Below are 13,787 nucleotides of genomic sequence, written 5' to 3'. Positions count from 1 at the left end.
CTTTTTTTGTTTCCATGGAGGACAAGTCTTTATACTTGTCGAGACGAGGTAGCGAGGGCTTCAAAGATGGTCGCGGCCTACATTCACCATTCGACGCGCGCGCGCAGGCGGCTCGCGGTCTCGCTTTCACCTGTCCACCAAATATCGGGTGCGAGAGGGACGAGTGATTCACGTCACTAACGACAAATCGACTTGCTTGTATAGAACGTATGCTGCCTTCCGCGGAAACCTATCGCTGTCAAACCAGACACCGAAGCGTTTATTTTTTCTTGTCTCGTTTTTATTGTTATGCGTATAGCATATCCAGGAAATGTAGAGACAGGATAAAGTTCTGTTGCCGTTTGATCGAGGATTCAATACGAGGAAACATTGAATTGTCAATCTTTGTTATATTTGTATTATTATTATTAATATAGACAATTTAATTTTAGGTAATTATATGAAATAGTAGGATGAAAATATAAATTGAAACAGGAATAATTCTTTAATCGCTAGCGAAATAAAGTTCTTTAATATTAGATTCGTATCACAATATTATGTTGAATATTAACTGCGTTTATTAGCATTTATTATTACTTATCAGTAGTCCTGAATTTATTGTCCTGAATTCAAACGAATAAAATTAGGAATACATGTAATAAATAATTATGTACTTATATTGAAACGAGCTTACTTAACCGCCTTATTGAAACACTGTATTATAGGGCTCGAGCCATGAGAAAATCAATAATCTACATAAGTTTCAGCTTCATAATGTACCTACCTCGCAAGATCAAGAACTCGAAGCGAAGGTAAACTTGCCCCAGGACTTTCTCAACAGCCTTAAGTAGTAAGCTCTTAGCAAACTTTGCAAGTCCCGGCGAACTAACCTTTTAGTTATCATAAACTCGCGACAGAATTAAAAGTTACATTTACTGAAGTGTCCCATTTTCCGAATAATATAAACGCCTCAGCAATACTTGATTATAATAATAAAACATTTTCTCCAACCTTGTAGAAACGTGCTGTCTAAGACAGCGCCTGTGAAAGATACAGAGAAATTGTATTTCTACGAATTACCGAGATAATAAAACGAGTAGGCGTGTGACCCTGATGTAGGCTGTAGACTTAGAGATGCTTGCCTAATCAATTCTAAAAAGCAAGAAAACTAAGGTTATGAGTTTTCCTTATGCCAAAGATCACTAACGCGCGTAGTCACAAACATTACTGTGAGGTCTCACAGTGCGCGTAAACGCACAGGGTGAACCAATCACAGAGCTCTATTCAACGCTGTGCGTTCAATTTGCCGCTTTACATAAGCAAACATTGTTTGTGAATACGGGCATAAGAAACTATAGCTGGGAATTTTTTTTTTACATTTTGCTCTGTACTACTGTACTGCTCTACCTATGATTAGTTCGAAGACAAATTTAATGGACAGATTTATTCAATAGATATAGGTACGGGATGTCAGTGGCCACATACGGACACGACCCGCATTCCTTTAATGATTTTAGCGAGGACTGGTCATGTGGTAAATATGTTTGATAGGAAAACCGTAAATATATTTTGAGTTCGACTCTCGAACAAATACGATTACATTGCATAACACGGTGGCAAATTTTACGAGAAGGTAAAGGTGAAGCATTTTTGTCCTCCTGGACCAGCAGTTCTATCTGTGACTTGGATTAGATCAGTCGTCGACGAGCTGGCAACCTTGCCCTCTTAATCAATTTCAGAACCTGTTGACCTGCACTACTCAGCGAATTAGCACTTACCTACACATAACACCGCGCCGTTGAGGGACTTGTTCTTCTGCACCAGCAGTTCTATCTGTGGTTCGGATAAGCTAGTCATCGACGAGCTGGCAACATTGCCCTCTTCATCAAATGATGAACTTGTTGGCCTGGCAGGTTTAACGATTTATTACTCACATGTAACGTCGTCGGGGCTTCTTCTCCTGCACCAGCATGCAGTTCGATCTGCGGCTCGGGCAAGGGCCAGTCAGCGGCGAGCTGGCAACCTTGCACTCTCCGTCAAACCATGAACCTGCTGTTAGCCAAAGGTAATCTATGTGTCACTTACATGTAGCGTCGTTAAGGGGCTTCTTCTCCTGCACCAGCAGTTCGATCTGCGGCTCGGGCAGGGGCCAGTCGGCGGCGAGCTGGCAACCTTGCCCTCTCCATCAAACCTATTGACCTAGCTAAAGTTGAGCGCTGTTGGACTTACATGTAACGTCGTTGAGCGGCTTCTTCTCCTGCACCAACAGTTCTATCTGCGGCTCGGGCAGGGGCCAGTCGGCGGCGAGCTGGCAACCCTGCACTCTCCGTCAAACCATGAACCTGCTGTTAGCCAAAGGTAATCTATGTGTCACTTACATGTAACGTCGTTAAGGGGCTTCTTCTCCTGCACCAGCAGTTCGATCTGCGGCTCGGGCAGGGGCCAGTCGGCGGCGAGCTGGCAGCCCGGCGCGGACCGGCGCTCCGCGTCACAACACGCCCAGCGCCGAGCGCACCACGCGCCCGGGTGGTATCGCGACCGCCGCACTTTGTACACGCACACTGTGTGACAGAAACACAGCTGTAACTGCTGGTAAAGCCTGGTCCACACTCACTGCGGGCGCCCGTCGCACAGTCGCGACAGCAATATAATTACGCGCGAGTGATAAGGATGGGTAGCTTGGGGTCATTGGACAAAATTCTATGTGCTCACGGACCAGGCTTTAACCTTAAGAAAAATGGGTGATTCTCTGAACACCCCGATCGTAGAATAACCGAAGGGTCAACGGGGGCTTCAAGGATCGGAGTACGCAGGAAATGATATACATACAAGAAAACAAGGTGTTATGCCTTTGGCACACAGCAGCCGGCGCGACAGCAGCACTTTTTTTGTACAACTTGACCCGTAACGTATGAAAATGTTAAAAAAGTTTGTGCGTAGGTATGTATTATCGTGGATTCGGAGGCAACGGATGTTAAATTGAAATGCATGAAAAATTTAAATGTACCGCCATGATCGCGTCAGCTGTGTGGTAGGCCAAAGGTTTAAGACTGGTTACTAAAAATGGAAGTATTTTATGACAGAGCTATTAAGTAGTCATTAAAAATTGGACATTGGACCCTAAATATGACGTACCAATTAAGCCAAAACTTTTTCTAAATATCACCGGGCAATGGTCGACAATACCAGCTTGCCAATTAATTAGCAATCTGTTTCCAGTTTATAGGTTAATTGTTACAACCGTCAACAAGCTACTACCTACCTATATCTGAGGTTAACGTGTATAGCAAGGGCAAATACCGAATGCACATAAAAAAACACATGTGTGATTCCTAGAATAGATATCATTTAGACCGGTGGAGTCCAAAAATGTACTCATATTTAAAATGTTTGTTTATGCACTTGAAAACTAAAGACCGGTTTTTAATCTGCTCTACCTTATTTGATCGCCTGTTACCTAACAACAAAATTGCAATACATTTTATTATTTTTATTACGATTAATGAACTAGATCTTGAGAGTTGAGACTGGCTAGACCCCACTACTAGACGTGATCCCAACTAAATAAGTCTTTCAATAAATCCCATCAGCGGTTGATACGGCGTAGTTGTCTGACATCTTGACATCAGTCTTACTTTAACACCACATTTTACATCAAAGATTTTCAGTACCTATTTTCATACAAGGGCCAATAACGATAAAGCAACAAAAAATGCGTTCTATCGCTTATGTGGTTAGGAGATCTACGTCCTTGTACAAATACGAGTACTATGTTAGTAGTGCAGTAAGTCACGCGAATATTCAAATGTTCGTTAGGTGTAACACGCGATTTTAAGATGAACTCACGAAAATAGTATGTAAAGTCGATAACACGTTAACGTAAGCACTGTAATATCATATAGTTGCAATAGGAGCAATTTTAACTAATACAAGATTTTTTTTCAGTAAATCATTTTTTTTCAGGTAAGTTGTTCCCGTGAAAAAAATATGTTTTGAATTTTCAGCGTAAGTTACAAGTACTACATAATTGTGTAATTTACATGGTACCGTTTGAAAGTCTGATTGTTCTACATTATTTAATATTTTTTTTATTCAAGATCAAAAAAACAATAAATCTGATAATAGTATGTTCTTCACATCAACATAATAGCGTTTGCAAAATGGAAATATTAATACGTTTATGTTAATTGTGCCATTAATGTGCAATACTGGTTGATCTGCACTTTGCATTCAATGAAACTAATGTTTTTATAACTTGTTTTCTGATATTTAATGAACATATCAATTATGTCGTCTTATAGTTTATTGCATTTGCAAAAACTTGAAGAGCTCTATCAATCACGCTGTCAAGTTCTACATACCTATTAAAGAGGATTTTGAAGGGATAATAACATAAAGGCAAAAATCTTAAAAGTTACGGTCTGGTAAAACGTTCTTAGAAAATTTTTCTTGACTGTTAGAGGTACTTTGAAGGTCATTTATGGACTTACTAGCTTTCCGCCCGCGGCTTTGCCCGCGTGGAATTTTGTCTGTCACAGAAAAACTTTATCGCGCGCGTCCCTGTTTCAAAAACCGGGATAAAAACTATCCTATGTTCTTTCCCGGGACTCAAACTATCTCTATGCCAAATTTCATCAAAATCGGTTGCGAGGTTTAAGCGGGAAAGCGTAACAGACAGACAGACAGACAGACAGACAGACAGANCCTTAGGCAGTTCGATTTTTTCAAGTTATTTATAATTTTCAAATTAGTTTGAGATGCGACTCTTAACGCTAAAAATTTAATAACTATATTATGTGTCATAATTTATAAATAAAACAATTTGCTAAATATTTTCATGGCTTTATTTAAGATTTGGATTATAAAAAATATATATTTATGTGAGCAACTACTCGTATAGATTGACGAATCGTATGTTTGGGCTTTATACGTGGCGTAGTTTTGCACATACGCCTATTTGCCTAAAATTTTATTTTGTATCTAATGGAAAAAAAATTTTTTTTTCTTACTGACGTTATAGATTAGAGCAAAATGAAATCATTGCTTAAATAATTGGAAAAAGGCGTAAGCGGCAGTTTCGCCTTTATACGTAGGAGCCATCGCTATGGGGCCACTGGCATTCCAGCTCTATCGTCCGATCGACTCCATGTCATCACAATATTGCATTGTCATCCGAATTACATGTATATCCAAATTTTTAACTCAATCAGCTGTTGAAGGATTTCTAATAAAAAGATGAGATTAAACACATTTTCAGTTTATTCTTCGTAAGTGACACAAAGAGAATGACAATAGACAAAAGAAGAAACATTTGCTTTTTTAAACCATAGACAATACTACTATGTGTTCCAATACCTACAGTTGTCGTCAGGAAGTTGGTCTAACAAATTCAGCTTGCAAGATTCCACCCGAAGTTACCTACATATTACATGTTCAAATTTCGAGAACGGCTGAACCGACAAAAACATTAGAAAATTTACGAAAAAAAAAAATAAAAAAAATNTATAAGATAAGTATGTTAACGTCAGAAGTCGTTATTAGTAACTTTAAGAAACATAAAAAAATAGAAGATGACACAAAAACTATGTCATGGAAAAATACTCACCACTCCTTATGGCGTGAATCCAATGTAGGCGCACTGAGTGGTCTCCAACTATAAGGTACAAGGTGTAGTCTGTGTTCTGCTCAGAGTAGCCCACCTGCGCACAATCTGTCATATGAACACGCACATTCACACTGATTGAATAAATCGCGAGTAATTGTGTATAAAAATACAAAAATCAACCGTGAAGTACGGGTAATTGTTTCGTTTCGGAGATTTTTCTAGTTAAGGGTTTATGTAATTACGTGATTCTGTGTGTGGAAAATGTAAATATAGTGCTTAGATTAATAAAGTCTAGATGGATGGTCGTCGTCAAGCGGTTCCTCTAACTAAAGTGAGGCAAAAATCAGAGTGCCTAAGTACTGATCAACGCGCGAGTTTAGCTTTTTGTACTAAGGGGGACATGACTTTGTCAAATGTCAGGACAGATGGAAAAANTAGTCGTCATCAAGCGGTTCTTCAACTAAAGTGAGGTCAAAATCAGAGTGCCTAAAGTAGTGATCAACGCGAGTTGAACTTTTTGTACTAAGGGGGACATGACTTTGTCAAATATCAGGACGAATGGAAAAAACTAGCCCTGGGTTTCAGCATATTACTTTAACCTTGACAAACGTCAAGTCTGTCAAACTCTACACAACAACACTGACTATAGCAGTTATAGTTACGGATAAAGTTAATTTAATGCAACTCAGCCTAAGCCAGTTGGTATAATTTGAAGTGCCTACTGTTCTTTCACCATCACCATCCATCTAGGCTTTATTAATCTAAGGTAATATTAATTTTTAAAAAATGTTTAATTACCTGAAAAGGGTATCTATAAGCTGAGTTGTCTCCGATGCCGTCGGGCAGCTGTTTGCTCAGCTCGCCGAGTTGCGCCTGCTCCACCGTATGGATCGCGTCCGTTGCGATGCGCCCGCGCTCTCTGCGCCTCTACAAAACACTTAGCCAATTACACCTCGTTGTAACTGCAATTTTGTTTAGCTGACATTTTAACTCCCCTCCCCTGTTCTCATCAAATTGTTTGTGCTATATGGGAAGTCTCTAATGTGCATAATGCATATCTATTTATACGACGATTATAATTATCTTATGATTATTCAAAAATATCGCACTTAATCGAATCGCTGCGATATCCATCAATTAATTGAAACTAAATAGATTTACGTAAACGATAAAGTAATTTTATTTAAAGATAAAATAACAAACAAAAGTTCGTGGGCTCAAGTTCTCCAAGAATCAGGTGATTTTTTTTTCAAGTCAAAACACGTTCAAAACCTTTTGGAATGACCTAAAGTAAGATACAAGATATTAAAACTTAGTCTGAGGCAAACATTTCAAATTCTATTGGTCCTCTTAAAACTTTCCAGACACGGTAAGAAATAGAAAAGATCTTTCCCCAAATGTATTGAATGGAAAATTCCAAAATGTTTCGTTACGCTTCCAAAAACTGTATCGTTTAAATTAGGTACTGTATGTAAATGGGCACATGAAAATTGCAACCATCAGAGTAACAAAATTAAAACCAACAGAATTCTGTTCTACTAATAACGCCAGGTAATTATTCTCCTAGAGCCGCAAAGCCAGGCGAGTAATTAATCATCACAGTGGAAACAAAAAGTATCCTTAGTTCACGCTACAATTCCCGCAAATTGAATTCCGAGGCTGGAGTCAGCTCCCGAACATTTTGCAGATGCAGTCCCACAGTTCGAGTGCGCTGATGCATAAAAACCATTTAACGCTATTTAGGTCAAACGACGTACCTATTCTGATAGAACTTGGCACATTTTTAAAGTACCTCTATAAAAAGGTACCATTTTAACAAGCAATTTATCGTCGGGATGGAAATTCTTTTAGACTGCAAGGCATTAAATAAAAAAAACGGGACTATTCCCACCTCTCGTTCCCACCACTGCAACTCCTGTGTAGCCAGGATCTACAGCTTGACCGCCACAAAAACCCAACCAATGAAGGTCAAGTTTGTCCCGGGGGAAAGTTAAACTGTCATTGGACCCGCAACGAAATTAATCAGAAGAACATAGGAGGAGTTCGAAATTAAGGTTCGACTTCCCTCCATTGCAAAGCGGATGACAGGTGACAAACAAAGGTTAAATAGTCAATAGCAATACATTTAGATACACATAGTTAAACGGCGCTACTAATGGATTAGGCACTCGCAAATTATTCGGCAATAAAGATGATTATGTAAATTGAGACATTATTATTACTGAATCTGTCTCCGTTGTTAATTGTTATGTGTACGAAGCTAAACAACACCTAAATAGAATTAAGTTCCCTTTAAATTAACGTGTCTTCCATAGAGTACTTCTGAAACGATGTATAAAATAGAGACATGTAGAGTTAGGTTGGAAACCGTTTGATTGCGTCGACGTACAAACGAAGAGACTCAAATTGTGAATCCAACTTTAATTAAGATAAAGAGTTTACCTCATCGCACCGAACCTTTGAGAGAGCATCAAATCTTCTTAAGAGGTTTACTTACGTAACCACTCCGACCGAAATTGATTTTAGGAATATTCATTAGCGCGCAAAAGCCTGAAAAATATCTCTTTTTCATATCTAATAGCGAAAATCATTAGTAACAAGAATAAATGGTTGTTTAACCATGAAGAGTATTTCTTTTTCCATTAAAAACGAATTGCGCCTGAAAGATGTCAATCACAGAAGTGATGATAAAAATATAAAAGAAGGGCTCTATATTTTCAATTATACTCATTAAAGGATGGTAAATACGATATTCCTAAAATCGGAGAAACACCTTAACTGTTCGCGGACTAGGCCAACGCAAGATTCGATTCCGCAGGGTGCAAATACCTGCGTACTCTATGGAATCGAGAAAGTATACCCGAAGTGATGGATATGGTAGGTACACAGTTTACTTATGTTTATCCGTAAACTAGACCCTGGTCCGGTCGTACTACAAGTTATGCTTAGTTTAAGGCTTTAGTTGCTTTAGACTTAAGTGTGTGAAAGTTTAAAGAAAATTAATTAAACTGATCGAGAAAATAATAAGCAATTTAATAAATGAAATGCTAATATGGTAACACGATATCACTGTACTACATAATCTGTCGTTTGACATGTTTCGATAAGAGGAACGGATACTTGGCCAAGCGCCAACAGTAAATATGTTCAGCCATACGACACCAATTACGGACATAAGTGCTATTATCACCAAACATTAACGTGATACCGTAGGCTTTAGACGCGCCGGTTTTCGCTACCGAATGATCTATCACATTAGTATCTAATTAGTAAGTTACAAAAGAAGTAGACCACACAATGTTAGGAAGCACTAGTTTAACCTATAATAGCAAAAATGAAGAATGAAGTCTATCCAGACTGACTGAATGAATACATCTAACTGCATGTCTCTACCATGTCAGGATTTTTTCCAATACAATCATCTCCCGTCAGAATCGTGTTTTTCAATTTAACTGTTTATTCGATGTTAATGAGAAACTTTCGGCTTCTCCTTATTAATATAGACTATACAACTTTGAAGTAAATGTAATTAGTGTCGATTGGTTTGGTAATAATTAATCTTTATACTCGTGCCTACCTAACTAACGTCTAGGCGCGTGACTTTGGCGGAATTCAGAGGTGAGGTGGAAATGTGAAACAATATCCCTTATCTGGCCATAAATAAAAGAAGAAAAAGTAGAATAGGACTAGGGACTTGGTATTTGTATCCTCAGTCGTTATGACTTCCATAGGCGGGTAAAAAAATGGCTGAAACAACAGCGGATAACCAAGAGTCGCGGGCGGAGTGCGCCTTTTTCAAACAATTACCACACGTAGCGTAGAGAGCTCTCCATTAAAATTGCTCACATAACAAGGGGCCACACGAAGGCATGACTACACATACATTAGAGCGAGGGTTGCTCGCCCTCTATTGTTCGAGTGATTGCGGAGGGTACAATACGAGATGCCGGAATATTTTATTTTGTTGTTTCAACAGCTCTACACTTTCATGTGGATAGTTTATAATTTTCACTAAGTGTGAGCACTGTTTTTATTTTTATTTATTGGTGTTAATATCATAGTAACAGTTTTTGCTAACGGTGATAAGTCGCTGATATTTTTAACTTTACCGAAAATAAAAACAAAAGATTTAAGAGCGACGAAAGATTTATGGATAGATTTTCTCGTCTATTAATTTCTTAGAACGATCACTAATAAGTCACAATAAAATGTTCCGATAAATGTATTGTTGCATTAAAAATCCTAAATAACGAGTTACGACGATTTCGAGCCAGTCGAATAATAAATAAATCATTCACAACGATTTACGAAAACGGATCAATCAGAAACTCAAATACCGAATCCATTTGAGACCTCATCCATAGTCGTTTTGCGTAGGTGGTGACTGAAAATGGAAGACGCACGTAGTGTTCGAGTTCGATGCCTTGTAGAGGCGAAAATGAAGAGTTGGTGGGTAAGGTGAGTGCGGGTTTGGTTGAGAGGAATGCGATTGTTGTGGGTGAGATTTTAAGTGATAAAAGTATGATTGGTTTGTAATTACCAGTGGTGATGCGAGGTGCGAAGGGTCGGCGGCCGGCGGCGGTGCGGAACTGGCGCCGCCGGGCGCGCCGCGCGGCAGACACACCCTGCTCGCGCATGCGCGCCCACCCTCGCATCACCCCCTAGCCCCTACATTAATCAAGTACGAACGTCTAACGTTTCTTGTTAGCCCAGGCACAGCCCTCGTACGCCACCTAGATGTTATCTCACAGGTGGAGATAAGAAAAATGCAAGTCATCGATCTGTATTGATCAAAGGACGTCGCTCCCCTAAAAACCGACACTTTCAATGGCGTGCAGCTTCTTATTATTTTGTGGTGTCAACTGATGATGAGCGATCACCAATACTCATTCATTGACATCCGCAAAACTAGAACATTATGCTGATTATTAAACCAAACCCTAAAGCTATTTGTTCGTTAGGATGGTTTCGAAACGATTCTTTATTATAACGACAGAAAATTATTTAGGAGATGCTTTTACAAACCTCAAATAGTAGTTTATCGAATCATCCAATATTTTTCAAGAAAGAGTCCTACAAACCATGAGTCATGAATGAATGACGCACGTCATGGGAACTAAGTAGCAGGACCACTTTCGAAGGAGCGAGATATCTACTTTGAATTTACAATTATTCCACTTGGTTGAACAGGCGGACAATTACCACGCCATAATTCTATTGTGTTTTTGAACAGGACGTTTGTGGGACCTCTGATAAATAAGTAGCTTTTAAATTCGATAAAGTTTCCGATAGATAAGCGACATAAAAATGCGATTAACAATTAACATCAACTTAGTCTGGGATTCTAAAAACTAGTAAAGAAACTTTTAACATGACACAAATGAAAGCTAAAACTGATTCAGATTTAGGTAATTCTTCGATTTTAGAATTATTTCAATCAACGAAGAATACGCGAATTACTCGCAAATAACAAAATAGCAGTATTTTACACATAATTAGACTAAAAGAATGGTTTCATGGTTTTAGTATAATCTACATATCAATTAAATGAATCTCACTCTCGAATATCATTTTAATGTATGTTTGTCACCTTAACGTGCCCTCAAATATGCCGTTAAAGAAAGCGTGAGTAATTTTTATTATTTACAGTCGTGTAGATAAGTTACGCGTCGCATCAAATGTTTTCGTCGCTGTAGTCTGATTCTTTACTTTTAAAAACTGTCATTTTGCATACTGGGATGCTCCAAAAAAAGGTATAGGACAAAACACTTACCTTTTATATAATTATTACTGTTGCTCCTTGATAGCATGCAAATATACAATACAAAATGAGAATACCAAATTAATTTTCCTATTGATAGTAGGTAGGTACCTATTGTAGATCTAATGAGTCTTTCCTTTTATGTGGGCAATTATAAGCAAATATGGCCTTCAGTTATTGTCAAAGAATATCCTAGGATCAAGTTCAAGGGGATAAAGGGGCAAATATTTATTGTATGAGATAAATAAATGGGAAAACCATCTATTAATAACATCATAATAAATTATAATATAATTACATGTACAAGCATCAAATTTATCAAGAATTTTTAAAAATGTGTTTTCCCCATATTTATTTTATTCATTTTATTCAATAAAATAAAACTACAATCAGTAAATCATTTCAAAATAATGTTTACATTATTATTTGATCAGGCCAAACTTTTGTTCATGATGAGACATAAAAATTGTAAGTATGTCTCTCATAAATTGGAAGATAAGACAATCTCATAAGATCAAACCAGTTGCATTGAAAATAATATTTCATTGAAAGAAGTTGAAAATTTTGAATGGTTGAAAATAACATGGTCATCATGTGACTATTTCAAAAGGTGTAGCCCTTACAGACATTTCTTTATCATTGTGATCTATAGATCCATCACCTTCTTCGATTTTATTTAACTTCATGCTCTGAATGATTGAGTCTGATGTTGAATCAGCGGTGCACAGTAAAACCGAAACTGGTTTTTGTGACACCGTCAATAGTTATCATTAATATTTGGAAATGCTATGTAACTTGTTTTAAATAAATAAATAAAATAAATAAATAATAAACCTATAAAAATTCTATAAAGAATCTATCAATGTTGATCCTCAACAACTCAACTGCTGCGTTATTAGAAAGAAACTACAGATTTGATCCAACAAACTTAAATAACATGCATGAATGAATGTTATTTAAGTTTTTAACTTGGTAAATAATTATTTAAAGTAAGCATGACTAGGGGCTAATGAGGAAACTTACAAGATACAATATCAGACTATCTTGCATAAACGGTAACAAATAATATTAGACTAACTGAAGCGAGTAACTGAAATATAGGTAATTTTATACTAGGCAATATTTTTATGCCATTGAGGATGTTCAGAAATGAAATCATCCGTTATTATGTTCTTAAATCTGCGGCAAAATTATTGACTTTGGGGTGGAGGCCTAGTAAACCTTGTAAGTTCTTTGTTAATAAAAAAAATATATTTCTCTGCCTCCAGACATACTTTCTGTGCTGCCTCCTTGCAAAAAAGGTTAGGTCAAAGAACTTTTTAATAAATATATAATGAATCTACTTACTTCACTATCAGAGTCATAGTAGATAAGTGAACGACGTCTTAGCACCACCCAGCGCTCCTTAAAATTTACAGGAGTAAACAACTTTTTGTTTTGTGATCTTTTCACCATAAAAGCTTGCAAAATTACATTGTCTTCGTCTTTCCCCGCCATANTAAGAGAAATATTGTCACTTTTTGTTTTAAGGCGTTTTTCGTATTACTTTATTGTGACTTATCTTATGGTTTTGGAGTAAAAGCGTCTTTATGCTAAAAATGACGTTTTTCAACACAGAGTTTACATAACTATCACGGGGAGCCCGTCCAGATCCCGTCACTACTAAAAACATGTCACTGTTACTCACAACAAATGCCGGTTTTCCCATTAAACTCCATAACGACACTAGTGATATCTGCCGAACTATTTGAGCTTTAAGCGTGGGATTTTTACAGCATGCACTTTTCACGGAGCGCTGATAAATGGCGTTGTTAACTCAATTTCTCCCAATTTCGTATAGTGACGGTTTGATTATGAACGTGCGATATCCTGATAAAATAAAAACAGTAATAATGCTAAATAACAGGCGATACTAAAAAAATACATAAAATACTCAGGAAATGCCAACAAATAATAAAAAATGATACTTTTTGAAAAAATCTGCTTTTAAATTCGAACGATCATAGCAAATGTTGTGATAGGGATAGAGACATGCAATTTTTGGTTTTACAAAGGTAATACGATAGAGAATAATAAAAAGTAATAAAAACTACCTGTTATAGGGGCATTTTTTGAAGATATTTATCAAATAACCAAAAAAACACGAATTTAAAAGCAGATTTTTTTCAAAAAGTATCGTTTTTTATTATTTGTTAGCATTTTCAGGGTATTTTATGTATTTTTTTTGTATCGTCTGTTATTTAGCATTATTATTGTTTTTATTTTATCAGGATATACCTCTTTGTTTAAAAGTTATTACGTTTTCTTTACAATAAGTAAATGGAAGAAAAAAAATCTATAAAAAAAATTTTTACCTCTTTTTTGCCGATAAAAATAGGTCTAGTTTCACCTAATTTCATATGTACATTTTAACGTGACTCACACTGTATTATGTATGTATGT

The 13,787-nt window shown here is 37.1% G+C and overlaps 1 protein-coding gene across 1 annotated transcript in view; it reads right to left on the bottom strand.

Moving 5' to 3' along the window:
* Btk29A (tyrosine-protein kinase Btk29A) overlaps nt 1-13,787 on the bottom strand; it is a 30,332-nt gene that overhangs the window by 15,167 nt on the left and 1,378 nt on the right. Inside the window, exons 3-8 of the mRNA XM_028302248.1 lie at nt 6,383-6,511; nt 5,585-5,678; nt 2,358-2,540; nt 2,209-2,301; nt 1,914-2,031; nt 1,758-1,843 (exon numbers count right to left, since the gene is read on the bottom strand). Coding sequence (XP_028158049.1) covers nt 1,758-1,843; nt 1,914-2,031; nt 2,209-2,301; nt 2,358-2,540; nt 5,585-5,678; nt 6,383-6,511 — 703 coding nt within the window. The remainder of the gene's footprint in view (nt 1-1,757; nt 1,844-1,913; nt 2,032-2,208; nt 2,302-2,357; nt 2,541-5,584; nt 5,679-6,382; nt 6,512-13,787) is intronic.

Source organism: Ostrinia furnacalis, unplaced genomic scaffold (assembly GCF_004193835.3).
Source record: "Ostrinia furnacalis isolate ACB-3 unplaced genomic scaffold, ASM419383v2 OfSCF1098, whole genome shotgun sequence".
Classification (NCBI taxonomy): Eukaryota; Metazoa; Arthropoda; class Insecta; order Lepidoptera; family Crambidae; genus Ostrinia; species Ostrinia furnacalis.
This window is presented reverse-complemented; position numbering and strand designations above follow the sequence as displayed.